The following is a 27,640-nucleotide window of genomic DNA, read 5'->3' on the forward strand; positions in this document are numbered from 1 at the left end:
CCGTTTTTCTTTTTCATTGCTGCCTCTGTGTTTATATTCGGGGCATCTGCAGGGCTCGTCTTACCGCGTTGAGCTGCCAGTGCTGTTGTTACATGAGAACTGGAGCGACGCTCTAAGAGCACATACCTCTGCCAAGGCTGGTGCCCTCTCTCTCCCCCCGTGTCAAAGTCCTGCTTCCCCATAACTATCTAGATCGTGACCCACAATGTTGTTATTTGTTCCACCACATTTCTATAATGCAAAACATTTCTTTTACACTCTCATAATAATGTGAGAGAGCTGGAACTTGTTGTGTGTTGTTCACCCCCCCCCCAGGCTCACACACCCACACTATCTCCCTTTTTTTTACTGACCAGAACTCAAAGTTACCTCCGTCTGTGTTTGTTTAATTGTGAGCGCAATTACACGAAAACTACTCAGCGGATTTCCATTAAGTTTTGTGACCCAAGGAAGAACCCATAAAATGTTGGTTTAGATTCAGATCAGATGGCAGATAGAGGGATCTTTTCCCCCACCTTTCTTGGCATTGCAAGATTTGGATTTTCTCAGAGAATACTTTGTGTATATTGATGGGAACATGCAGTTGTCTCTCATATTTGAACTTGTCTTCCCCTCTCGTCTGTGCACCTGTCAATCAGAAACTGTTGCACTTAAGAGCAACCTTGTGCACCTCCGCTACCGCCATGGAAAAAACTTCCTGCATCCGCCCCCTGACCTGATATTGCACCAGATTTTATTCAACCCTCCCTGACCCACATCACATCCGTCCAGCAAGTTTCATGCTCCAGTAGTTTTTGCACAGTCTTGCTTACAAACAAACAAAAGTTAAAGACCTAATCTCCTTGGTGAAGATCATAAAAATGCCATGAAAGTAATTACATTTAACTTGTTGCCTCTGCAGAAACCCTGTGTATAATATTATTTTTTTAAAAAGCAACTAAATAAAGTTCTGGAATCCGGGCACCGCCTCAAAACTCTGCTGTCTCCAGATCTAAAGCATGAAATGAGCCATCTGACAAAACTAAATCATTCTGTGGTCATTTAATTTCCAGTGAAAAACAAGTTTTATGAAAAAAAAGGAAGAAAAAAGCAGTAAAATCCGTCTGAAACTGGGATTTAATGAAGAATCCAGACATGGACTGTTGGAACAGATTTGCTGAGATTATTTGAGAAGTTTCTACTCTGGACCCTGGAGGACTTGGATCTGCTACACGCGTACGTAGATCCTTGTGCACATCACCTCATCCGCACCGAATGTCTGAAACAAAAAAAAACAAAGGTTCACTTCATCAGCAGAATCATCTTCTCACCGTGGGTCTTTGAGAATCGGCTGCAAAATCAAATAGTCATTTCATAAACGAAAAAAAGCAGTTTTTGCCATTTCCAACTTTTAAAATACGAGGATTTGAAGCTGTTGTTTTTCATACATGATAATAAACTGAATAAAACATCTGAGCTCTGGGTAAATTCTAACAGGACTAACAGGTTCATATATTCTGATGTGTTATGGATAAAACCGTTTATTGATTGATCAATCCACTGAAAATAATTGAGCTGATTCCTTATTTAAATAATTAATCAAAAATGTGCTTTTCAACCCCTTGTAAAGTGTTAAACTCCCACCACTAAATGCCTGATAAGAAAATGGGGAAGAAGCACTGGAATCCCCGGGTCCGAGGTGTGTGAGACCGAGGCCAAAGATTTATTATTGTCCCAAGGGCGCAGCGTCGTGGCCACACATCATCATTATCTCAGGCCCACGCTGTCTGCGGCAGCTCCATCTGGCGACTGGTGCGATGCTGAGGGAAACGTTTTACTGCAGGAACCATCAGTGTTCAGTGGCGATTCTCAACAGCATGATCAGTGAGAGCAATTGAAGCCCACAGGGGCCGACACACACACACACACACACACATATGGATTTGGACCCCATCACAGCCAAACAATTTCATCTGACCCCAGTCCCATTATATAAAGAAGCCAGAGCAGGAGAGCATTCATCTTTTAAAAAATCAATATTCTTTGGCTTGAAATGTTAATTAGTTTTATGAGGTTCTTTGCTTGGACAAAAATTGTAGCTTTTCAGTCTGAAGCATCGACTCCCTTAAATGGCCGTTACATCATAACAGCCATCTTGGATCCCGCTCCACCACACGGCGTCTTCATTAAAGCTCACGTTCATCCCTCTCTCCCTCGGAGGGTAATTGTATCGTCTGCTGCCTGCTGATTTTATTCATCTTTAATTTTTCTGTTAAAGGAACGATCACATTTGTCTGTGAACAGAGTGAAGAGGGAACTGATGTGTTCGATTTTAAGCTTCTGGGAAAAATGTTTAACCAGGAATACTAAACTGACCCCCAGCAATTTAATGATTTTTAACTAAAGTATTAAAATTCTGAGAAACTCGATTGTCTTCAAGACAATACTTCAGTGTTATTGAGAGCTTCACATGAATCTGTAATTTACTACGAGTTTATAAAGACGTCAGAATGGATCAGTAACGTCAGTGTTTATAAATCATTTGGGTTTTTTATTTTAACAAATCTTTTTGTTCACAATATCTTAAAGAAATGTGTCTGAACCATGTTTGAGGGAATATTATAGAAACTTGACAAGATGCTTGTGTGGTTTACTCTCTGAATAAACTTTTAATAACTTGAGTGACGTGTTTAGCTTCATCCTCCAGATCATTGATGCACGATTGTTTCATCTGTATCACGTCAAAACCAAATATTTCTGCCTCGACATCAATTTAACCTGAATATGAGTAATACTTTGATTGAGGTGTAACATGTGGGATTTGTGTTTAAATGCCTGATGAGCAGAGGACATGTCTGAACTCTCCCTCCTCACCAGTATCACGTTAAAACTCCTGCAGTATTCTTTGAAACATTTTCCAGTGATTAAATCCCATATGCTGCTCAGATTACATCCTATCGGTCCAGCACAGAGAGACGTGCACGCCCTTATCTTGAATAAAAACAGATTTGGTGGAAGCTTTGTTGCACGAAAAACCTGCGCTCCGTCCAAATTACAGCTCGAATATTTCCCTGATTGCCTCTGCGGAGGTGAGTCACAGTCAGTAAGGAGCAGCTCCTCATCAAAGCCAAACTGGACTCGGCTGTTGTTGTCCATCTGGCCAATAAAAACCCTGCATGTTAAATCCCAGATGTTTGCAGGGAAAAACCTCCTTGTCTCAGTGATCTGCATTTGCCAGGAACTGGAGGCCGAAGTGTCTCCGACGGATGCGAGATCATGAAACGCTGCGTGGAATGTGGAGTCTTAACAGCAAACGTATGTGAGTGAGAATTAATTCATTTAGTCCGGAGAGTTTCCCCCGCGGAGCCCCTCGAGCTGTGTCGCTGCAAACTCCCCTTCGTTCTCTGAAAGCAGCAAAATCAACATCGATTGACCAAGAATAATAGAAGTCGTCTGAGGCCTTCTTTTTAAAAGGGAACAGACGTGTTTATCCACACCCTCAACTGGCCATGGAAAGAAAGAAACAAGGCCGTGGGAGTTCACAACATTTCCGAAGAACTACAGAGCATTTTCGGGAAAAAAATATTGACCAAATCATTCAGCAATTCTCCATCTGGTGTCACCACCCAGTTGTGGCCTCTGTTGACCATCTGTCTGCGTTTAGTTTCTGCGTCTGCCTGGATTCTGTTGATATCACTGTCATCACTGGAAAAAGGGATTTTGCTCTCTGGTCGAGAGTCGCACGGAAATATTGAGATTATTGAGTTTGTTCAGTGAATTTGAAGCTTCACGCTCAGTTTTCTTTCTTTTTTGAGACTCACAGAAACATCCAGAGTAAAAACTAGACCTCCAGCGAACCATCATTACTCCTGCAGAGGTTTTCTTACTTGTCCATTTATGGGTTGGTTGGTTGGTTTGTGAGCAGGATTACACAACAACCACTCAACAGATTTTAATGAGACTTGTTAAAAAGATGAGACAAGGGGCCAAGAAAGTATCCATTAAAGTTTGGAGCAGATTGAGACAAAAGGACAGGAATGTGTTTTCATTAACATTCTGAGATCGGGCGTTTGTTTACAATTTCACAGCGAATAGTTCATGGATCTTGATGAAAACAATCTGTGGGTGCAATTTGGTGTGAATCCAAATAAAAACCTTGGTACTAGTGGATTTAAACGTGGTATAAAATGGGAAGTATTGGGCCTTGGCCGAGGTCTGTGCCCTACAAAGTGCCATTATAGTTTTTGATTATTGATAAAGAATCAGATTATTTACTCAAATAATATTTTGGTCTTGAAGCAGATGATTCAAAATTGTGTAAACTCACATCTTTTAATGGCTTTTTTTCAATCTGATCAGAAAATTTTAAAATGTTCTCGTTTACGAAACCGAAACCTGCAGATTGTTGCCACATTTGCATGAAAATAAATTGACTCCTCCTTCGATAACTGTTTATTAATTTGTCAACAGACTGACAATGTTGCTGCTGTGGTAAGAACAAAAGGATTTCTGAAGATATATACATATGTAACATATTTATTTAGTGACAGGGACTGATTTTGTTTCCTTTGCTAAGTTCCACTCTAACGCTGTTTTCCTGTTTCCAATCTCTCTGTGAAATTAAGTGAAAGCTGCTGGATGTAGTTTCATATTTGCCGCACAGATATCAAACCAATATTCTCCTCTTATTGTTGCCAAGAATGTGAATAAGCACGTTTCCCAAAATGTCAAACTTTTCCTTTTCGTGTCGGCTGCACTGCGCTGGCAGAACAACAGAGTCTTTGAGTTGAGGATTGTTCCTTTATCCCTGAATTGTTTTCTTACTGGCAGGAGGAAACAGAAAATGGCCCAAGTGGCTAAAGATGGCGACCTCCAAATGTGACACCTCATCCCACCTTGTAACGCGTCCAAACATCTGTTCACTGATCTGCAGAGAGACTGTAGATGTGAATGAGACGGACTGTGTGGACGTCTTTGTTCAGAACGATGGGATGAGATCAAAAAAAAAATATAGAGACAAGGTTTTAACACTTTTTCTGTGAGAAACAAAAGGGAAATCTGTTCTGAAGAGACTTTCAAACGTGATTATCTCTCCGTACAATTCCTGTTTTATGTACGTGATTAATTTGAGTCTATATCTGTATGTTGCCCTCTCCGATGTGACACCTCAACGTCTCACTCACCAGTATGAGTTCATCCCCTCTCAGTTCCCGGCTCCAGAAGGTCTTGGGACCGCTCCCGCTCAGTAGAGTCTGTTTGCAGTACATCTTGTTTTCTGTTTCCCAAGTGGCCAGGCTCTGTAGAGAAGCAGCACTTTCATGAGGTGAGTCTCACCTGGTGAAACATATATATATATATATACAGTCTATGGGTGAAACACGTCAGCAGTGAGACACCGTGGATCTAAATCTATTTCTAAGTCGTCATTGGGCTTCATGAGTTTCTGCACAGATTAAAAATCAGTTTGCACGTAATGAGTTTGAGATGTTTAATCCAATTTATATGTCGGATGTAGCCTGACATTGCATCGGAGGTTTCCCAGACATCATACGGATGTGGTACTTGTGATGCAGAACTCCTGGTCTCCTTGTGGCCCGCACAAAAAGGATGTGAGCCTGAAGTGACCCCTGTAGTGAAAGGTCAATGTGGCTCAAATTGCTGAAAACAATTACTTGACACGTGGTATTTCTGTGGCTTACTCGTGGCCCAGATCCGGCAAACAGGACTGGGCCAAATCAAGGCCACAACTATTTTGCTTATGTGGGTGAGTGAATTTCAATCTGTTTCCAGGTTGGCAGGTTGTCGAGTTGAGTTTGAGAGAGTTAATCCAATTTTCTGAGATACTGCAGCTGAGGGTTTGAACTGTAACACCAGAACCTTTACAAATCCACAGCCTTCTCATCAGTGGTAGGATTTAATGAAGTACATTTACTTTGTTACTGTGCCTATAAGTACATTTTACATGGATCTCTCCACTTTACTTAAGTAGATTTATTTTCGGGTACTTTTCACTTTTGCTCCGCTCCATATTTACAGTGCGTTACATGCAGCAGCAGCAGAATCACTGGTAAACAAACACCTCAAATGAGTTCTGAAAAGGTCACAGCCGAGACTCTGTAAAGTACTTTTACTTTAAATACTTTAAGTACTTACTTTCTTTTACTCAAGTAGTAAATTGAAGGTGGTACTTTTACTTGAGTACATTGTGCCTATTTATTTGTAGTTTTACTGAATTCAAAAGTTTGAGTACTCCCTCCGCCACAGCTTCTCAGACTGTACGTTCATAATCTTCGATGTCAGAGGGACAAGTGAAATGTTCCTGAATAAACAGATCGGTGCTCAGGCACTGGATTGAATTACCTTACACTTTCTGCCGTCCACCGTCTCCTCGTCGAACTCCTCACCGATGAGGAAGTTGATCTCCGTGGTGCGGACTGAGGTGGAGGTCTTGATGTAGAAGTGCTCGTCGTTCTGTTTTATCTCCACGTGGGGTTTGGACGCAGCCACCCCTGCGACCCGCCTCAGCATCACATTCACACCTGACAACAAGCACAGAACTTCCTGAGAGTCCAGAGATATTAAGTCAGGCTGCGGAGGAGGGTAGTAAATGTATAAACTGACAAACCACAGAAAATTGATTTTAAATGTCCTTCTACTGCGAATAGAATAGAGCTAATTTCTCCTTTCACTGCCCGCCAGCCTAGCAAGGATGGGGGTTTTTCCTGTGTTTGTGTGTTTGAACAAAATATCTCATAAACACATTTATGGATTTTCACCAAACTCTGTTGAAATATTAGAGGGGAGGGTATAAACAGATGATTCACTTTTTGAGCTGATCGTCCAAAGTTGAAACACAGTTTCCAAGATATCTCTGCGAACAACAGAGCTAGAGAGACAATCTAAAGCTGATATTGATCTGGAAATCATGTCATGCATTAGTTTATTCCTATTGTACAATAGACACAATCTCAAGCTTCTATAGATCAAAGAATAATTTTGGATCATATGTTCGGAATGACGTCATCATGACATCACTATGAAGTTAAAAAAATTATGTAACTTAGTTTTGCATTGTTGTAACTTTTGCAACCAATGATATTAGAGACACGGCTTAATTACATTGATCAATCACTCGTCCTCATATCGTATGAATTGATGAGGTCAATTCAAAATGTATATATAAGAAGTTATTTGATAGGGTAGAGTGTGCATGACCCTCTGATGCTTTGACACCTCACATTTATTCTGTCTTTTTTTTCCGGCACCAAAAGAACAAAGTTTGTGTGTCAGAGATGAAACTTGTCCAACAGAAATGTATAAAGTTAGAGGTGCTGACTTATCACTGTAAAAACACATGACCTCAGTTATCACCAGAGGAAATCGAGACAAAGCTGTTAAATATCATATTTGAACAGAACGGCTCCAGCAGCTGCGAGTGTTATCAGCAGATGTTGCATGTGGAGGCTGCAGCGACGAGGTGATGAGAGGCAGGAACGCCGGCGCTGTTTGCTTTGTTTAAGATCTCTGATGGATCACGTTCGGTTCTGTCGTCCCAGCGAGTGGAAAAGCGATTAAAACGCTCTGTCACCCAGTTACAGTGCAAACGATCAGATGAGAGAACACCTGGGCCTGTTTCTCATCTCCGGTGCCGTCCATCACTCAAACTCAGCATCGGCGACGTGCAACAAGACGAGGTTGTTGTCGTCTCCTCCTCTAATTAAAACCAGTTGTTTTAAGTGTTAGATTTGTCCAATGTAATTACACATATCCACATGTAAAACAATGAAACTGCAGCAGAACCCTATGGAAGCCCAGAGAGGCAAATGACAAATTATTCCAGGGTAATTTTACAGAAAAAAAAGCCTTCTATATTTTGGATTTATAATTTCTATTTTATTTTTTTAACACTTTGCCATATTTCTTCCTGAAAGCCAGAAAAAGAAATTACACATAAATGAAGATCAACTTAAGTAAGTCGTAAAATAACAGAAAGGAATTTGAACCCAGTCACATGGGTGATACACTGTGTTCGACCGTCCACCACAACTTTGTCACTCGTTATATGATGTAACGCGACGTCTCAATTAAAATACATTTCCAGTAAAAATTATGACATGAGAGTAAAAATCCCCTGGAAGAAAACTTTGATGCTTTTAGTCCTATTTTAGTTTTTTTGCACATCAGCATCTTGTGACTAAAATGAGAATTGCAACGATAAACAATTTTGACAATTTTGTAATTAAAAAAAAATAAGAAAAACTACATCCTGGCCTAAAAAGTAGAAATAAACATGTGTTTCTTGGCTTCCGTACAAATCTGTTATAAATTTAATCAAATCTAATTTTTCTGCCACCAAGATGCTTCTAGTCTTTGTATAGTTTCCTTTTTGTATCTCAAGTGTGATGCATCCGTGTTTTCAAATATTCACTCAACACCCGTTGTCTGTGCAGACATTTCAAACCCTAACATGCCTCTGCATCCAAGGTAAAGTTAATAGACCATTAACAAGCTTATCAATATAATGTTGAATCTATGATTTCACTGAAACACATTGAAACCTTCCTCACAGACAGAGTAGATTCTCCTCACCCAGGGCTTTCAGCAACTCGTCGAAATTCTCGCTGCTTATCATTTTCCACGTGCCGGCAAAATTGGGCATTTTTTCCTCGCAGGGTTCGGTTTGTGCGTCAGCCTTTGCCTTCCGTCGTCTGCTGCCTCGTCTGCTCCCTTTATTCAGCCTCTTTCTCTCCCTATGTCCGTCCCTGTGCTGCCTCCTCCTCCTCCTCCTCCTCCTCCCTGCGTGTGACCAAACCTCCTCCACCCCGGCTCCCTCTCCCCACACACAGGCTCTGAGTCATTACACATTTGTTTTAATGATGGGGCTAAATTATGTTTTGGTTAAAATGTCTCATCTGTAACTGAGGGTTTGTGGAACTTGATGGTGCATTTATCACAGGTTTCTCATTCACACCTACAGCTGAACACATTCTCTACTTGTTTTGTGACATACAGTTTATATTTCTTCACTTCCCATCAACTGTCTCTGAGATTTCTGCCTCCAACCTAAAGTGATGGAGGTGATTGAATCTGTGACAGTGGTGCTGATAATAGAATTTAACACGAATGAGGAAATCCACTTGAGATCGATAGAGATCATTTCTGGAGTAGTAAAAAATGCAAAATAATTTTTGCTAGCGACACCCTGCTGCCGAAAGTTTAAGTAATTTCTGACTGGTTTGAGAAAAAAGTTTTATTAAGATGATGGATGGATGGACGGTTGGGTCTTTGTAGGTGGTTCTTATTCATTTCAGTGACAGATGTTGGACAAATAAAACCTTGATAACATTCAATTGCAAGATGCCACTCAAAGGTTTTTATTTATCTATTTATTTTTGTAGTGTGGGTGAATCGGCCACTTATATAACACATTAAACAATCCTGCAGGTTCTCGATCCAGCACCACAAAAGATTATTTAATTAAATGACTGATCTACAAGACATGAATTTCTAAAGAAACAATTACAGCAACCACAAAAAAAAAATATATGTGTGTGTATATATGTCAGTGCTGTTTAAACACAGACTCAAACATTAAACATACATCATGAATTCCCAGAAAACCCCTTAAAAATACCTATTTGTCCTTTGCTGCTCTTCAATGTGTCTATAGCTGAGAAGATCACACTTTTCAATACAGTTCTCATGTCCATCCTCTTTGTACTTTGACTATCCCACCTTTTATTCTACACACACACACACACACACACACACACACACACACACACACTGGCACCACATAGCTACCACCACTACATCCCCTGAGAACCAGAGGCCCTTCCTCTAACCGAGTCAGTTCCTTTCCTCCCTCGACAGCCCCTCATCAGTCTTGTAGACAAAGTGCCTTCCAGACACCGCTTGATAATTAATGTATAGAGCCGAGCAGGGAGCACTCCGTCATCCCACCGGGAAGTGTCAGCTCAGAGGAGGCCTGCACCATCTTCACCAGGCCTCCTCCTCCTCTCTGTCATTCGTCGGTACATTGGCCTGTCGGGTGGTTTCATCAGCAGGAGGGAAAGTTTGAGTGCAGCGAGTTTAAGGATGTGTGAGTGAAGGACGTGAGCTGGAAGCTCCTCGTCTGCTGCCATCTATTGTCCTGTTCAGGAAAATGTTGACACTGAACATATACGTGTGAGGGACGTTGGTGCTTTTAAGGCTTCATTTGGTTTAATCTGACTTGAGATTTACTTTTAGTGAGTTAACTTTATTTATATTTATTATTATTTTACATAATATACATTATGCCCATTCACATATTCTACCTTTATTGGCAATAACACGATCAATACAGTTGTCATTGCTTCTCCCTTCATCTCTATCAGACATTTTCTTTTGTATAAATACTTTACACATTCACACACTTTTCCATTATGTTAAAAACGTTTTATTTTTTTATTTTTTTACTATTTTGTATTTACTTTTGCATGATTGTATTTATTTCTTCTGTGGCCGATATTCTTACGGTCAACTGCCTTGTCTTGTTTTTCATTTCTTGGTTTTACTTCTCCGTGCGTACTGTACATAAACACACTTAACTGGGACGGCACAAGTCAAGCTGCAGTAGTATTGTTGTTGTTGTTATTATTATTATACTATAAGGGCAGTATTTTTCACTCATATGCAGTTTTTTCTCCAGCAGCAAAGTAAACCTTTCATTGTATATTACTATGAAATAAATCAGAAACGAGCAGAGCTTTTGTGAGACTTAAATATAAACAAACATTTTCTCACAAAGCACTGGTAAAAATAATATATAATATATATAATATCACGACGAGCAGAATCAAAGCTGCATTGCCAATAACAATCAAATCAAATGATTTAGCTCAGTAGATCCTCTCATCTCGGGACCTAACTACCTTAATAAGATCTGACCTCTGATGTCAGAGCGTCACCTTCAGGAAGATGTATGAGAACATCGAGGAAACACATTAACTTCTCAACCGCAGAATCACATTTTCCCGGACGTTCTCATCTGCACAACGAACTCCCCGAGGATGTCGGCAACGCACAATATTGACAAGATCTCTAGATGTTTGTTTTTTTCCAATTTACGTGTCCACACTAAGACTTCTTCGTACACACATGCTGCTAAACTCCAGTATAATGTTCTTAGGTTTTATTTTGTTCATCTGGGATTCTGCAGACGCCTCGAGAATAATTATCTCTCTGACCAAGAAAATACTACGGAAGATTATTAGAGCCAAACATTAGAACATTTTGCATTTCAAGAATAAAGTAATTTTTTTTTATTCCTTTGAACTAAATCCGAGGAAGATTTGTTTTTCTGTTTCGATTAATAAATGTGTTTCATAAATGTGCGATTGTTTTTCGTGAATAGATTTTGTCTCTTCGGGTTTCATCAAGTCCAGTTAGAGGAGCGGCTGAGTGAAGTTCCAGAGCGTCACATCGTTCGAGTGTTGGCGGAACCAGAAATGTTCATATTGTGTAGTAATGTTTTAAAATGTTTATGGCAGCATAACTTTTTTAAAGTTTAAATATTAATATTGGAATCCAGTTATTAAATATTTAGGCCTTATTTAGTATTTTAACATTTTTTTCTGAACAAGTTCTCATTCTCTTCAAGTTAGCGATCTGACATTAAAATGGCAATCACGTGTTTTAATTGAGATTGCTTTTTTAAATCCACATTAAAATATGAAACAGAAAAATAAAAACAGCAGAGCCAACGGTTCAAGAGCAGCTGTGAAGTTTTATTGAACAAACAGATGTTGAATGAAAATACACTGACACAACACATGATGTGAAACCACATGTATTCTGTACACAACAGTCGAGTTCTGACTCGTCAGAGGACGAATCACTGTCGAGCTGTTTGAAACTTTGATTCTCACGTGTTTTTTTTGTTGTTTTTTTTAAATAATGAAGAAAATGTGTTCTTGTGAAAACCAGAACTTAAAACTGCAGGTGAATCTACAAAGTATTCAGGTAGAACTTCAATGTTTCTAACACATCTTGGTATGGCCTGAGAAATGTCTGTATAATTTAAAAAATCATTATGGCTTCATATACAACTTTCAGATTTAGGAATTTGCCACCGGAGTAAAACATCCTTGTATCTTTCTGTTTCTCTGTAACATCTAATGTTACGTGTCAATAACTACATGTATATATATATATATATTTTTTTTGTATCTGTCCAAAACAGTGAGCACATCTCACCTAAAACTTAAAATAAAATTGGTTGTTTTCCTGTATTTTTAAATTAATTACATGCCCCCAAAAGCCACTTAAGCAGTTTTTCTTTTTAAGCAACAAACTGTATGAGATACAATGAACAACGTTACTCATGTCACACAAAAGAAAAACAAATTATGAAATGTGACATTTTGAAGATCAAACACGTCTGTGGTCATAAACCCCAAAAAAAACAAAAGATAAATTAGTTAAAATGCATTTTAAAGAAGACATGTTATTCACAGGAAATATACAATCACATTTTTCTGAGAAGGAGAAAACATTTATTGCACTCAAACATTTACCGTCACACCAGATGAGACTGTCATTTCTGCTCACAGGTTTTCACTGGCAGAGATACCCGGTGGTTACCATTACACCAAATCAGCCATTTTCTACATCGTCAATACGACAGACGAACAGTGTGTTACAGAAGAGCTGATCAAATGTGGCACTGTGCGTCTCGTGTTGCGTGTGGAATTTGTCGAGTGATTTATTTTGACTTGCAGGACAAATAAAACATAGTAACTGCCATTTTGCAGATTCTAATACCAAACACCCGTCTTCTCATGCTCATTCAGCAGCTAAAAACAAAACTCACATTGTTGTTAGTGATTTCACACTATGAAGGCAGCGACTAGAAAAGGCCAGGAGAAAGAAACCGTACATATCAGACACACGCCAGTTTGATGAATGGAAGGAAACAAAAAACATAAGTTTGTTTGCACTGACGTTTCTCCAAACCCCGGTTTGTAATGTGAGCCCAGCTCTGCTTGACTTTGGTAAGACGGCACAAACTATCAAACATAGTACACGGCTTTCAGTTTCACTTATCTGCTAAGCAAAGATGCAGAAACACGATGCAGTGTGCGTTGCCCAAACACAAAAAACAAATTCGATGAAAGGTTGCTTCAATTTGTCTCCATTGTCCACCGACAAAACGATAATGCAGTTTTCAACCCTGTTTAAGCAGCGACAACTGCAAACCTGGGTGTGAACTTTAAAAGGCAAAATATTTAAAGCAACACTATGCAACTTTTTTTTACCATAAACACCAGCTTTAAAATAAGTTTCATTGTTCAATGTCTTGGAAAAGAGAGAAGGTTTCCTCTTTCATTCTCACTCCTCACCCTGAACGTCTCTCTGTAACTTTGGTGAGTGGGTACGATCTCCTGTGAGACGCGTGGAACCGACTGAGAGTTGCAGCTTCAAATCTGGTCCAGCAAGTTGAAAAAGTAAAGCTGAACTGTAGATCAGCTAGAAGTCATTAAAAACCAGTGTTTATCTCCAAAATTCAGCAGGAAACTTTAAAAACACAAAGAATTCTAAAGAGAGTTTGTTGTATAGGTCACAGCGGCAGCTCTTCTGGTTCAGGAAGCCAGGGGTCAGGGGTCATGGGTTATATCCACTTATCAATTCCAAGAGATTGGTGGTGGTTCTTTTTCTCAACGTTAAAACCACTTTATCGCTCGGACACCGAGCTGCTGCAGAGGGCGCTGTCGCTCAGTCAACGTTACATAGTGTTGCTTTAATCTGTAACTTATGAGTCGGTATGAAAGGTCAGATACAGATTTAAACACATGGTTTGGGTGTTTTAATTGGCCTGATCTCATTTTCCCCCCCAAAGGCTGAGATGTATTATTCACCCAGTGCTTTCACAGGAAGTCCACTTTGGGGCTGGGGGGCGAAAATGTCACATGGTACATACACCGTCTGTCCGGGTGTGTTTTACCAGTGTCTCGAATCCACCAGCTCCGGTCGCAAACTCATTTTCTTTAGAGTCTCGTAGCCGACCACCATGACGATGGCAGTGGGTGTGGATGAAATGATGCGAGCCGACAGTCCTTTGGTCAAACCACAGAAGCCCTCCTCTTTGATCAGCTGTCTGAACGTCTCAATGACTGAATTCCTGCCTTCGACCTAAAAAACACACATGACAGAGCATGGAACCACAAACCAGTATCAAAGTATCTAAGCCTAAAACTGGATGATATTTAACTATTAAGACAAATTTCAGATTTTTGTTTTTGCAGACTATGTAAAAATTATTATTTGAACAAGCACAATATTTAAATCAAACAGTGATTTAACAATGAAATCTAAAATGGTAACTTCTCTGAATTTGGTCACTGATAATTACACTTCAGTTAATTATTTGGATTTTGATGCAACATTTCATTTGAATGAGTTTTTACTGACGCTAACCTGTACTCTGGTTCGAACCACATCCATTGGGTTGGTGACCGTTGAGGCAGTGGCAGCAGCGAGAGGTCCAGCCATGCCTTGTAGAAGCAGATGAGGACAGTCACTGGGAGCCAGTTTGGAGAGTTGCTCTGTAAAACATAACACAGATCTATTATTAGGCTCAAAGATAAATTGAACGTGACAAAAGCTCAAGGTTTTTGGGGAAAGTGTAATGAGTGCAGTGCTTTCAGATGTTTCAGGCACATACCAGCATAAAAATGATAGAAAGGCCACCAGACCGCACTGTTGGGGATGTAAGTGATTAAAGAAGCAGCGTATCCTCTGTAGAAGCCCCGGCAACCATCAGCAGCATAAATCTGACTCATAATGTTCCTGGTTTGGCCGAACAGTATTTTGGGCTTTCCCGCCTCTGTGTTAGAGTTGAGTTGAAAGCGGGAGAGGTGCGCCCCTTGGCCCTGCATCATCAGCTGCTGGGAGACGACATCTATGGGAACGGTGATGCTCTGAGCAACCAGTGAAGCCGAGCCGCCGGCCACCAGCGACTTCATCGTGTTGTCCTCTGTATACTGGGAGACATACCTTCTCACCAGTTCGTAGGTGGTTATGTAAGCCTGGCCTGAGATGAGCGTGAAGGAGTTGACCATGAAGCCACGGTAGAGGCCCCGTACGCCCTCCGCCCGCACGATCTTGAAGAAGGCGTCAAAAGTGCCGCCATAGAGCGACTTGCCCCTCTGCACCTGCAACCGCGTGCGGATGAGTGTTGCCGGGTAGACCGTGGCACGGATGGTCATCGTCATGAACACCCCGAAAGAGTAGAACTTCCTCTTGTCGAGGTCCTCCCACTCGATGATCTGGATGTTTCTTTTCTGCTGCATCCTGACAGCTGTAGGGGCGACCTCATCCGACTGAATCCTGCCTGAGAGAACAAAAGCAAACAACTGTGTCGTCAGTAAAGGAGTTTAAACAAATTATTAACGTTGGTTTTTGAGACTGGAAATTGAAGTTTACTGCGAACAAATGGTTCTTCAACCTTTCCATGAAGCAGGCATGAAGACATAATGTACCACTACCACCTATACCATGTAATACACATGAAAACTCGTAAGGATGTTGAGTTGATTAACTCGTCAAACTGTCTTTGTCTAATTTACACCAGAGGCAGAGAGGGAACCAAAGTATTCTGCTACTTCACCTGAAGACTATTCTAAAGGACTGCTTTTAACCATTTCAGTATTGTGTCAGAATGCCCCAGAGCAGTGGATACTATGGATATCCACAGTGAATGCCATGATTTGGCGCTTTTATTTTAGTTCATTCATGGTTTGCCATGGATTTTGTGAAGCCCTGTGTAACCTTGTTTAGATAAGTGCTATACAAATAAAGTTAGTATATATTATTATCATTACAGCAGGGCCTGACGTCGTCTTGTTAATATTGTCTCATATTATTCCTGCAAGCAAAACTCTGTGTTTAAGGTTGATTCAACATTTACTGTAATGCAGATGGGAGCTAGTGCTTCTCCATACGTCACCATGGAAACACACTAAATGACAGATTTAGTTTCATTCTACTTTCTGGTCATTTCTGGTTTTGTGTTATGTGTATTACGTAGAATTTATTTATATATAATCCAAGATTTGAGGGGCGGTTCGAACATGCCTGAATGTTTTTTCTCAGGACCCAGGAATTGTTGTGTAAGTGGAAAAAAAACCCACTTCCTGGAACCACGTCAAAATGTTATTGGCTCTTCCGTGTGTCCGGCCACGCCCCTCCACAACATTGCAGGCAAATCGATTGCGTATCTTTTTTATTTTGCGTAACAGATAAAACACGTGACCTCCTCCTCAGCTGAGATAATAACAGTGATGTAACCACAACCTTGTGACGCGATGGACCCAGATGATAACAGCACTTATGTGTATCTGCAGCCCTTCCTCCATCTTTGCTGAGAAAAAAACAGCCTGTAACCTAATAACAGTAACTTCTAATGTCACCTTAATAACATTGACCTGATCTTATCTATGAGAGAGTCGCTTTACTGGTCCCAGAACAGCTGATTATCATCTCACTGGTTTCTGTTTGACCCCCAGTGACAGTATCGGTCAGAGGACACAGTGTACCCGAGGCGCAGTGAGGCCGACCGGGAGCGACAGTATCCGTCCTGTTCGAGCTAGTATAGATCAATATAACACCCACAGAGTCAAACATGATCATAAAATAAAAGGTTGCATGTCATAAAACGCTGGTTTCGATCTTCTGGGTGCGCTAATGTCGCGTGTTAGCCTCCCTCGAGCTAGCTCTACCTAGCGTTAGCATCGCGTCTGAAACACTCACCTTTCCGGACAGATGTTTAATTCAGAATCGGGTCCTGAGTGCGATTCGGGCTCGAGACGTCATGTCGACAGAGGATGAGAACAAGTAAGTCAAGCTAACGCCGCGGAGTCGCCGTTTAACTTTAACCTGTTTGTTTTCTTTAGCGTGGGTTAGCCACTTCCTAGCTAACGAGCTAACAGTCAGATGTCTTCCTCTTCCCATTCAAACGCCATGCTGCTCAGACAGCCAATCACAGGCGTGCTGCGTTCAAGCACCACCAACGTAGAGGGGGGAAACGACGTGAACTTAAACCGATTTCTTCCACTGATTAAATCAAATAGAGGTAAAAATTATGCTGTATAATTATCAGTGTCATCATTAGGAAATATAATACTGACACATGTTCAACCCGACTGATTTTATATAGGTTCCACATTGTGGTGGACTCATAAAAAAGGTTAGACAACAGAAGAGCCCTGAACACAGCAGAGCTACTTTTTGTTTTAAACTTTATCTATCTATCTACTCTATCTATCTATCTATCTATCTATCTATCTATCTGTCTATCTCTCTTTCTTTCTATCTATCTATCTATCTATCTATCTATCTCTACAAATCTTACAAACAACGTCCTTTACAATGAAATGAGAGTGGGGCTTTTTTAGAATTAATTTCACTGAGTTAATGAAAATAGACAGTTCTTTCTAAAATACAATAACGTGTGAGGTTTTTCAGAAATTTACATTTGTGCAAAATGTGTTTTGTAAGTACTATCAAATTATTTTAAAAATATATAGCATTTTCTGTACATTATAAGACCAAATGTAATATTTCTGTAAGTCAACACTGTCATAGCCAAATTATTACTCAACATCTTTCTTTCTTTCTTTCTTTCTTTCTTTCTTTCTTTCTCTCTTTCTCTCTTTCTTTCTTTCTCTCTTTCTCTCATTGACCTGGAAAAGTGATGCAGAATATTACATCGGTCCTCCCGCTGACAGGTGGCGCTGCTGAGCTGCTTCCTCACGGCCGCAGTTTCCGGGGTTTGCGAGGAAGCATCAAACAGAAAGTGCCGGATCGCTGTCTGGGCCGAAGTGACAAAACTTACTCTCTTTAATCTGAGGTAACGACTCGTTATTTTATTATTTACTACAGCATTGTTTAATTTTAATAAAATTTTACGTCACACCTTCACTTCGCGGTGCTCTAGCAGGGTGGCTTTTATTCTGGAACTAGCTTGGTAGCATGCTAGCCAGTTAGCATGCTGAGATATTGCAGATTCATTCTGTTTAGCATCAGTTAGCTAGCTGCTGTACACCGAGCTGCACAGGGAGGATTTATAACACTGTGTCAAAGAAAGAGTCAATTCATCGTTTATTCTTTTATTTAAGAAGTTTTCTGCCCGATCTTGATCCTTTAATCTTACCTTTGATCCAGCTCGAGTCTGTCTTGTAATTATTCTAATGCTTGTTGTCATTATTTCACCTTATTTGTGTCTAACTTTTCTATGCCCTTTTACTGTGTTTACCTTTTTCTATAGACTTTATTTCTAACATTGTACTTCATCCATGCTTGTGTTACTTTGTAATAATTGTAAAGCACTTGTTTTTAATGTGCTATATAAATAGATCTAACTCAATTTATCTATTAAATCTGAGAAACAGCTGAGTCACTGTTTAGCTTTTTGTGGGATAATGTATTTCGATTATCGTGTTCTCTCGATTTGATCCTGGTCTAGACTTGTAAAAAGAAAGCAGTGACATTTAGTTTTCCTGCTTTTGTAAATAGAATCATTTTCACAAACTTGACAGTTGGCTTCAAACAATGTGAAGACCTCAGCTTCAATGTGCAACACATGTAAGATCTTTGTTTTCCTGCTGTTTGCCGCAGTTTATAACAACAGTTTTTTGTATAATTTGCAGAAGGATCCAGTGACGTGCAAAAATGGTAAGTAGCCATTTTTAAAACTCTGCAGGATTTAGTTTTTCATATATCTTGTGGTTTTTTTTAGCTAACCTGTTATTTCTTTATTGTTTAGTCTCGCAGATATGATTCTCGGACAACTATATTTTCCCCTGAAGGCAAGTGTTTTTGTTTTTTACACATTTGATAATAAAATACACGATCATATTGACATTATATTCCAGTTTGACTAGTTTGAAGTTTCACTTTCTAACATTTAGCCACATCGCACATATTCCATTAGTGAATACCTTTTAATTTTGTCAAACTATTTTATGTGTGTTTCATATTATTAAGTCGTAAAGTTTTTATACGTTTTTAGAGAGAACATTCAATTGACACCTTGTGACTACATTTTTCAGGGCGCCTGTATCAGGTGGAGTACGCCATGGAAGCCATCGGTCATGCTGGCACATGTCTGGGGATTCTAGCGAATGACGGCGTGCTCTTAGCAGCAGAGAGACGCAACATCCACAAACTGCTTGATGAGGTTTTCTTCTCTGAGAAGATCTACAAGCTCAATGAGTGAGTGAACTGAACTGCAGACTTTAAGTTAAAGAAGCACTTCAGGTATTCTTACATTAAACTGTTGGTGCTGTGTGCTTGTGTCTTTCAGAGACATGGCGTGCAGTGTTGCTGGGATCACTTCAGATGCCAATGTACTGACAAATGAGCTGCGGCTAATTGCACAGAGGTAAGCGTCAGAGGAAAACCTGCCAATTTTAGGGCTGTCCCATATACCTCCTTATTTATCAGGTCTAACTCTAAGAATAACATTCCCTAAGAGGACGCAAATAAAATTGCAAGAAACTTTCTAGCCTTGTATCACATTTACCACCAACTGTTGACCAGTTCAAATTTCTCTATTATAGATATTTATTGCAGTACCAGGAGCCCATTCCCTGTGAGCAGCTGGTGACAGCTCTGTGTGACATCAAGCAAGCCTACACACAATTTGGAGGTAAAATGCACAGAAGTTGTTTTGTCTCATTCATGGTTCTTATTCCTTAATGTTGCTGAAGGAATCCAACAGGTTTATTATACACGATCTTTGGCATCAACATAATTGTCATTTTTAAACATTTCAAGTGTGCATCTTTACAGATGTCTGACAAAATGTTATACTGGTACACAGTCGACTACAATATTTCATCATTTAGTGAAATGTCAGATGGGTTTTTGGCGTTCTGTAACATCTGTGTGGTTTTGTGTTTAAAGGAAAGAGGCCGTTTGGTGTTTCTCTGCTGTACATGGGTTGGGACAAACACTACGGTTTCCAGCTGTACCAGAGTGACCCCAGCGGCAACTACGGAGGCTGGAAGGCAACGTGCATCGGCAACAACAGCGCTGTAAGTCTGAAATGTGTGGAGTGATGAGAATCAGTAAGATGATCTCAACAGATAGTATGAACACTGTTGTGATTATAGTAGTTCTGAATGTGAATTGCTGTCATAATCTTTTCCTTTCATAAGATAAAGTGTCATAAGATTGTTGCAGTTTTGGCTTCGGAGTATTTGGTGTAGGAGCCTTACAATAAGGCATTTATAATTTATTTTTAAAATTGTATTAAATGCTTTGTTGCCAATTTTGAATTTGAGGGATACATTAGTTGAACCAATAAGTTTTATTAACTTTATTTGAGTTACTGTTCCTCTGTATCCTGAGTATAATATCATGTGTTGACTTGTTTGCCTCAGGCTGCCGTGTCCATGCTGAAGCAGGACTTCAAAGAGGGAGAGATGACTCTGTCCTCTGCTTTGGCTCTGGCCGTCAAAGTCCTCAACAAAACGATGGATGTCAGCAAGCTCTCAGCAGAAAAAGGTGAGAATCACAGACAGCACTCACTAGTAGTTTAGATTGCACATTTTGATTGATGTGAAATGACAGTATTACTGACATGCACTGTTAATGCAGGAGATATCTTAACAGTAGTTATAACAAGGCTCTAAACTAACATAACTAATTATAAAAAACTTCTATCAGATAAACAATGAGGCTTTTGGCTGAAATAATTCATTAAATCTAAGTCATCAGGATGTATCTATTACAAGACTTAAAATGGAAACCAACACTAACTAACTACAACAACCGTGTTTCACATTTCCTATCTCAGTGGAGATCGCCACCCTGACGCGGGAAGACGGGAAAACCAAAATCAAGGTTCTTAAACAGAAAGAGGTCGAGGTGCTCATCAAGCGGCACGAGGCCGAAGAGGCCAAGGCTGAGAAGGACAAGAAGGACAAGGAGCAGAAGGAGAAGGACAAATGAGAAAAACCTTTTTTTCCCCCCTCATGTCATAAAATTCTGTATGTTTTGTCTTTTACATTAAAAGTTTGGAAAGTGATGGACGTGTTGTCTGTTTCCTTGTCACAAGTAAAAGTGTCATCTTTTTTTATTTACACACCTTTAACAGATGTTTCATGATTTTGATAAAGTAGAAAAGAATTAAAGACCTACCTAGTTTTATTATTGGAGTAGATAAAATATGTTTTCATACCATTTGACAGCATCATAAAGTAACTATATATTTTCTTAATTGATCCTTGAAGTGTCATATTACCCAGAAGCAGGCCCAGATGTTTTAACCTCAGATGGTCTTTGTAAAGAGGAAAACTGCTGCTCAACATGTTCTTGTGTTTATTTACTGTAGAGTGATGGGGGAGTGTTTTGCCACATGATGGCGCTGTCAGTTCTGAGAACTCTAAAATCTAAAAGACCACGGTCTGTTTTTCTAACTTGTTACATCATTTCCTGATGAATCTTACATTCACCTCCAGTTTTATAAGAATTGTTTATCATAGTGAACTTTCAAATACGTCTTAATTATAAAAAGAACCTTAATTAATTAGTAAAGCCGAGCAGGTTTAAAGTGTCTATTTTATATAACAAGGTCAAAGTATAACAAATGTGTCAAAGTGAACAAGTCATCATCACTAGAACTTCTACTACTACATCATAGTTTTACTGGTTCTGTGTTGTGGCTGGAGAAGAATTGTCTTTATTTGTCATTGCACAACTCACGTCTTCATAGAGTATAAACTAAATGATAGATCAAAAAATAACCGTACGCAGACACAGCGGTTTGGACCTAATGTGCTTAAACAATTATGTTCCACTTGTTTTCATAAATGGTCTGTGTTGCTATAGTACAATGTATTGGACCAATTCCAGTTATTGTTAAACCAGGATATTATTGGGACCTTGTTGGACAGATTTCAGTTCTTTGATGGAATTTGTTTATTAGACTGGAAGAACAAATCTTAATGGAACTTTAACACCTCCCAGTGGGAACATTTATTTTCTCCAGATGTAAGGTAAGACAGGACTTGTACAGCTCAAGGAGCAGCAAAATTAAAAACATTTAAAAATGCATATATATTAAAGACCCACATTTCCAGAAGAAAGGTGAACAAACATAGAAGTAGAGCAGGTTGTACATTTAGTTTTAGAGTAAATATTTCCCTGGATTGTGATCAGTTAAAACCAGTTTATTTAAAGTCTTGGCTCCAAATAAACAGCTTCTTGTTTTGACGTGGCCAGTTTACTGCACAGGTCTCTCCCCATCAGTGAGTGTCATTTGTTCTTCTCACCACTTGAGGGTGACAGAGCTCACTGATGAAATGTCATGGGGCTAAAATACTGTTATATTGTCCAATAACAGAATTTATAATAAAGGTATTATAATCTGAAAATGGTGAATAAATCAATATCCTTTAGAAAAAAAGTAATTTATAGGCTATATTTTCAAATCGCCGGCTGTGGTGCGGATTGTCATTTGTTGAGTCACAGAGCAGGTGGTGAATTTGACAGTAATGGTCGTCTGCTCTATCCATACCGGGCCCTCAGTCACTCACTATGTAGGTGGTCACGTTGTAACTTAAACCAGCTGTTTAATGTTGTACAGCACATGTGCTCTGATGACACGGCCACTGCAAGATTTGTGTCCGGCTTCTTTTTCCATGTGTTTTGGCTGAGACACGCTCCTCAACTATTCGCTTGTGTCGTCCGTGCTGAATAATTTGTCCAAGTGGATGATACATTTTACCCTGATAAAACAAAATTCCCCCAGTGCAACCACAGCAGCGTTTAAGTAACCACATTGCCTCAAGAGCGACTCTGGTGGAGTAATATCCCTTTGTTTGGTGAAATCTTATCCTGCTAAACGCCACAAACAGTCAAATATTGCATGTTGAACCCAACAACTAAATTAATCTGTGAAAACCCACTTTTTGTATTGTGTGTGTGTGTGTGTGTGTTATATGTCAACTCCCCCCTCAGTTTGTTAATGCCCCGCACATTCCCAGAAACAATGCTGTGGATGTGACCTCAATGTCCTCAGCGGCGGCTGCAGCCCTGCATAGACCAGCTCTTTCCTGGGTATCAGCGCTTTTCGTATTTTCTCATCCTGCACTCAATATTTGTGAAGTCAAAGCTTCTAACCGTATAATTTAATAATCACCTGTTTGTGGAGCGTTTCTCTCTCATCCATATTTGCACTTTAAAGTGGTCTCCAACCTGAAAGTAGAGATTCTCCTGTTCTTACTAAACACATTCAATAAAGGCTGAATAGTGCAATAAAAAGGTAATTAGCTAGTTGGATTCACTAAAGTACAGACTAGTGGTCAAGTTAACACGACATTGGACCTTGCCTTTCGAAATACTAACATTTCTGACAATATAATTTCTTTAACTCTCTAGTTTTATTCAAGCAAAGCAATACAAGATATTTGATATAAAGCAGAAACAGGTATTGAATTGTCACATTTGAAAAGGTGAAACCAGCACTTTTGCAAAATGTATTATTCAAACCATTAAAATACTGGACAATTACTTTTATGTTGATACCTCAAGTATAATATAGAGTACACACATTTCACATGAGACAACAGTACAATTAGTTTACTTAGAATGTTTCAGCAACACAGACAACACTTAGCTTGTTTAGCTGCAAACCACAAAATAAGAAATCACAAAAAAAAGTGCAAACAGGTAAAAGCCCTAAAAAGAGCCTTTCTGGGGCAGTTAATAAAATGTTAATAACATTCATTTAAACATTTGGCTGTAACAAAATATGTTAAAGTGCCAAAGAAGGTTCATGTCTGCTTTTATATAAACTATCTCACAATTATGAAAATAAACATAAAGACAGAACATATTTCCCCAACTTAAATCTCTCTCTTAGCAATTCTAAGATATACATTGGCTAAATGTTTATTAAAAAAGTTATTGACCCGCTATAATGCACGTTTATGCAGTGTTCAATGTTCATGTACTGCACTGTAAGTGTCTGAGTCAAGTAAAGAGTTTATCAAATCACATTTATTGTTATTGTTATTAACAACTCTTACTCCTCCTGTGGACACCAAGTGGATCCTGGTGTATAAACACAATGATTGACAATATAGTAAAATACAGAAACACCTGGCTTCTTTCTAGGAGAAGTCACTTCCTGTATATTAAAGCTAAACAAAGGGTCTTTCAAGTGTTATTTCCTTTTCAAACTTCCATTGGTCCGACTCTGTAGGTGACGTCGTCCCATTAAAGACCGAGACATACGAGTCAGTTCTGAGATGAAGACCTGGCTCGAAAGACTTATTTCATTTGACTTCTATGCTTAGGTGAGGATCTAACATGGACTTAGACTGTAAATCAGCGGCTCTAATTCATTTGGAGGGCAGCCGCAGTGAGGTCATCGTGTTCACATGAGCTCTCACAGCGCTGAGTGGGAGGATCTTGGCATAGGAACGAGCCGAGCTGCTCGCAGGCCTCCCCTCATGAGGCCAGGCCACAAACAGAGGGACACAGAGATGCCCGGTCTGCAGACAATCCCTTATTTTTGGGTCCTCAAAATCTGGAACAATCACTCTGGGATAGCAGTGGAATTTAATTTCTGCGTCCAAAACCTCACACCGACACTCGTGCTTCTGAACACAACACGTCCCCATGAGGAACTTCTGGCCAGCTCACTTATCATGTTCCCTCAGACCCAGGGCTGGGATGACTCTGTGCTAGAGGCCCAGCACCGTCTGCTGTGATGAAACAGACAGGGAGAGCAGGGCAATCTGTTGCAGTGTAAACAAAGTCCCAGAAAAGCACTGGAATGTCTCTGCAGTGGGAGCTGGAGTACGAGGTCAACCGGAGGCCAAGGCAGGTGGTATACATCAGAATCAAGGCTGACATCTCAGCATTAACTTATCCAAACAAGAGGCAGGCGGTATGTTATCCGGCTTGCACTGGAGGAGGAGCAGGAGGAGCAGGAGGAGGAGATAGGGAAGGAGAGAAGACAGGGAAAAGAGAGAGAAAAGGGGGGAGTACGAGAGGCTGAAGCAGACAGAAAACGAGGGGGAGTGTTTCTTCCGTGCACTCCTCTGCCCCATCTCAGTCCCAGAGGGGAATAACAGCAGTTTGCATACGATGGCCAAACATGACATGAGACTCGTTGCCATTTCAGAGAGTTGGATGTCGATCCCGTCTCTGATCCGGACGTTGCCACGTTTCACCAGCAAAGGTGAAACTCACTCCTCACGGCATGTTCAAGAGCTCAGTGTGTTTACTGCGTATTTCCTGTTGTCGTGAGTGTGTAACATGTGGGTCACGGTGTCTCTTCGCAGCCATTTTCCCTCTTTACCGACTCCACAACATGCACATCCCCCTCTTCCTCCCTAACATCCCCTCGGTCAGACACAGAACATAACATGGTAATATTGTGTCTTTGTTAACTATTGCTGACAGGTCTAGTTTCTTAAAATCCATTGTTTTGGCATCACGGCAAAGAATATTATAATCTACATGTTCTCAACGTGACAGTGAGATTGTTCCAGTCCTTAATGGCCTTAAATGAGAAGATAGAAGAAAAGCGAATCCATCCATGGTCCATCCCCGGCACGATATCAACCTAACAAAACTAGTAAAAAGACACGGAAAGCACATTTAAATTCACTAGATTCACATTTTTATTTGGATCTGCATCAAATTACCCACACTCATATCAGTCCACTGAACATGGACTCTGTTTTTCTCACCAGGATTCTTGAACTATTCTCTGAGAAATCAACAAAAATGTTGAAAAATGTCCGATCTCGCAATTTTAAAGAAAGTTATAAAAATTCTTGATTTTCCCCCTGATCCGGAGCTGCACCAAAACTTAATGGGTCCTATCCAGACCGATACCACGTCCTTCCACCAAGTTTCGTAGATATGCCCTCTATAGATTTTTTTCAATACCTCCAACTATCAGTCAGACAAAGTAAAGTATAACCTCCTTACTGGTGTTTGATTTGGTAAAGTGGATGATTTTTGTAAAGCAGAGCAGCACCTCTGGGAAGGACTTCAGCCCAGAACCTAAACGTCACCTGGAAGATGAACCGAGTGCTTTTTGTCTTCATTGCTGCTGAAATCCACCCAAATCTGACAGTGTTACATTTTTACCTCAGTCAAGAAGTCAAAATCTACCAAACCGATTTCCAGGGAATCTTGTGGAGGGGTGGGGCTTGACCGGAGGAAGAACCCGGTAGATTTTGGAGTGGATCTAGATAAACGGGAAGATCCAGGATTTCTTTCTTTCTTTCACCTGGCGAGATCGGACATTAGCCTCGGCTGTTGATACCGTTCCTGGGCCTGTAACATCTGGATCAGATGAGTGAATGTGAGTTTAGACTCACCTGCTGCATCAGTGGTTCACTGTTCAATAACATCATCTCTGACACAGGACAGTAACTCTCCTGGTATTCTGAGCGAACAACTGCACAGCAGATTGTTGGTGGATAACCACCATAATAACAGACCTGTGCTCATACTGGATTGTTGATATTACTAAGTTACACAAGCGGACCCAAGTGTAATTTTCATTATGAACTTTAAACTGCACCTCAGGTCACTAAAACTCTGAATCCCTGTTACACAAACAGCAACACCTGCGATCAGCACATTTCAACAGAGGGAGCGACTGTCTCGATTCAACATCACCTCTCCCTCTGACTGCACCGCTCACCATCAAGCTCCCATTTAAAGCCAAGGCCACTCACTGGTGTGTGAAATCCTGACCTTACTGGGAATCAGGAATTAAATCATCTTCTCATCCATGAGAGTAATTTTGTGAGCAGCCTGCAAATCCCTGAGATTACAGACTCACTGCTTCACCGCCACATCAAGACAGTTCTCCATAAATGGAGGCGGAGCGGCCGTAAACAATAATTACAAGCCGTGCAGCTGATATGACCTATTATGGAGAAGTATAAGAAGCTGCTGCGGCTGCTGGCACACAGCAGCAGGGGGTTCGTGGTCCAGCACATTGGTATTGTTTTGGTTTTGGGGCTGAAACTTGCACCAGCCTTGAAATGATATCACAGGGTTGGTGTGAAAAACCCTGTAACTCGGTCAGTTTCTGTCAGTTTCCTGTTTAAACGGTAAAAGACGAAATCCTCTGCTGGTTTGAAGGAAGTTTTTAAACCTCTCCGACTTTTGAAGAAAAGTGGTCGAATCTGAAGTAAAACATGACGTCAAACCAGTATCAGGCTGATATGCTGTTATATATCTATAACATATAATCCTGCAGCATTGATATCTTGCACCTCATACATCCCAGTGTCACTTGCTATTTATTTTACGTGTGGATTTATCTGTTCTCATAACTTTCCCTTGTTGTTTTCACTCCAGTTATCATTTTCTCTGCCTGCGTCAGGACCCTGCTCACTTAATACAGTGGTGGGGATAAACTCTCCTGTGTGGAGAGGAGACAGAAGCAGACATGGAAAGTTCTCTGTCAGGCTCTTAATCCACTTTGCTTTCCAGCCTCAGTCAAGCTTTAAAACACACTCATTTCCAAGCAGGACAAGTTTACTGAAACACATCATGTAATACATCATAAACTTGAATTTATCTTCTGGTATTCGCTCCCCTGTCCGTGTGCCGTCCACAGTATTTACCACAC

At 40.2% G+C, this 27,640-nt stretch overlaps 3 protein-coding genes across 3 annotated transcripts; 1 reads left to right on the forward strand and 2 right to left on the reverse strand.

Annotated features, from left to right (window-relative positions):
• Positions 1-1,098: 1,098 nt before the first annotated feature.
• LOC118116221 (cellular retinoic acid-binding protein 1) lies at positions 1,099-8,725 on the reverse strand. Its single transcript, XM_035167705.2, has 4 exons — positions 8,569-8,725; positions 6,340-6,518; positions 5,163-5,276; positions 1,099-1,258 (listed from the first exon to the last, which is right to left on the reverse strand). Exons 1-4 carry the CDS (start codon positions 8,636-8,638, stop codon positions 1,208-1,210), a joined length of 414 nt encoding a protein of 137 aa, XP_035023596.1. The 5' UTR covers positions 8,639-8,725; the 3' UTR covers positions 1,099-1,207.
• A 3,004-nt stretch (positions 8,726-11,729) lies between these two features.
• Positions 11,730-17,017, reverse strand: LOC118112911 (solute carrier family 25 member 44). The gene is made up of 4 exons (XM_035162425.2): positions 16,774-17,017; positions 14,687-15,355; positions 14,440-14,567; positions 11,730-14,154 (listed from the first exon to the last, which is right to left on the reverse strand). The coding sequence occupies exons 2-4, from the start codon at positions 15,312-15,314 to the stop codon at positions 13,963-13,965; spliced, it is 948 nt and encodes a 315-aa protein (XP_035018316.1). The 5' UTR covers positions 15,315-15,355; positions 16,774-17,017; the 3' UTR covers positions 11,730-13,962.
• A 706-nt stretch (positions 17,018-17,723) lies between these two features.
• On the forward strand, positions 17,724-21,055 carry LOC118113892 (proteasome subunit alpha type-4). Its single transcript, XM_035163957.2, has 9 exons — positions 17,724-17,872; positions 18,672-18,696; positions 18,788-18,830; positions 19,074-19,236; positions 19,328-19,405; positions 19,584-19,672; positions 19,930-20,060; positions 20,409-20,532; positions 20,825-21,055. The coding sequence occupies exons 2-9, from the start codon at positions 18,694-18,696 to the stop codon at positions 20,977-20,979; spliced, it is 786 nt and encodes a 261-aa protein (XP_035019848.1). The 5' UTR covers positions 17,724-17,872; positions 18,672-18,693; the 3' UTR covers positions 20,980-21,055.
• Positions 21,056-27,640: the final 6,585 nt, after the last annotated feature.

This window comes from Hippoglossus stenolepis, chromosome 1 (assembly GCF_022539355.2).
Source record: "Hippoglossus stenolepis isolate QCI-W04-F060 chromosome 1, HSTE1.2, whole genome shotgun sequence".
Taxonomy (NCBI): Eukaryota; Metazoa; Chordata; class Actinopteri; order Pleuronectiformes; family Pleuronectidae; genus Hippoglossus; species Hippoglossus stenolepis.

Bases quoted from the DNA above. Each gene is read 5' to 3' on its own strand.
- LOC118116221 (XM_035167705.2), bottom strand. From the start codon at position 8,638: ATGCCCAATTTTGCCGGCACGTGGAAAATGATAAGCAGCGAGAATTTC. The intron at 5,277-6,339 runs GTAATTCAATCC...GCTTCTCTACAG, and splicing joins TGGACGGCAGAAAGTGTAAG to AGCCTGGCCACTTGGGAAAC. The intron at 1,259-5,162 runs GTGAGTGAGACG...TTTTTGTTTCAG, and splicing joins GAGGGGATGAACTCATACTG to ACATTCGGTGCGGATGAGGT.
- LOC118112911 (XM_035162425.2), bottom strand. From the start codon at position 15,314: ATGCAGCAGAAAAGAAACATCCAGATCATCGAGTGGGAGGACCTCGAC. The intron at 14,568-14,686 runs GTATGTGCCTGA...TATGTTTTACAG, and splicing joins TTTCTATCATTTTTATGCTG to AGCAACTCTCCAAACTGGCT. The intron at 14,155-14,439 runs GTTAGCGTCAGT...TGTGTTTTTTAG, and splicing joins TGGTTCGAACCAGAGTACAG to GTCGAAGGCAGGAATTCAGT.
- LOC118113892 (XM_035163957.2), top strand. The intron at 20,061-20,408 runs GTAAGTCTGAAA...TGTTTGCCTCAG, and splicing joins GCATCGGCAACAACAGCGCT to GCTGCCGTGTCCATGCTGAA. The intron at 20,533-20,824 runs GTGAGAATCACA...TTCCTATCTCAG, and splicing joins CAAGCTCTCAGCAGAAAAAG to TGGAGATCGCCACCCTGACG.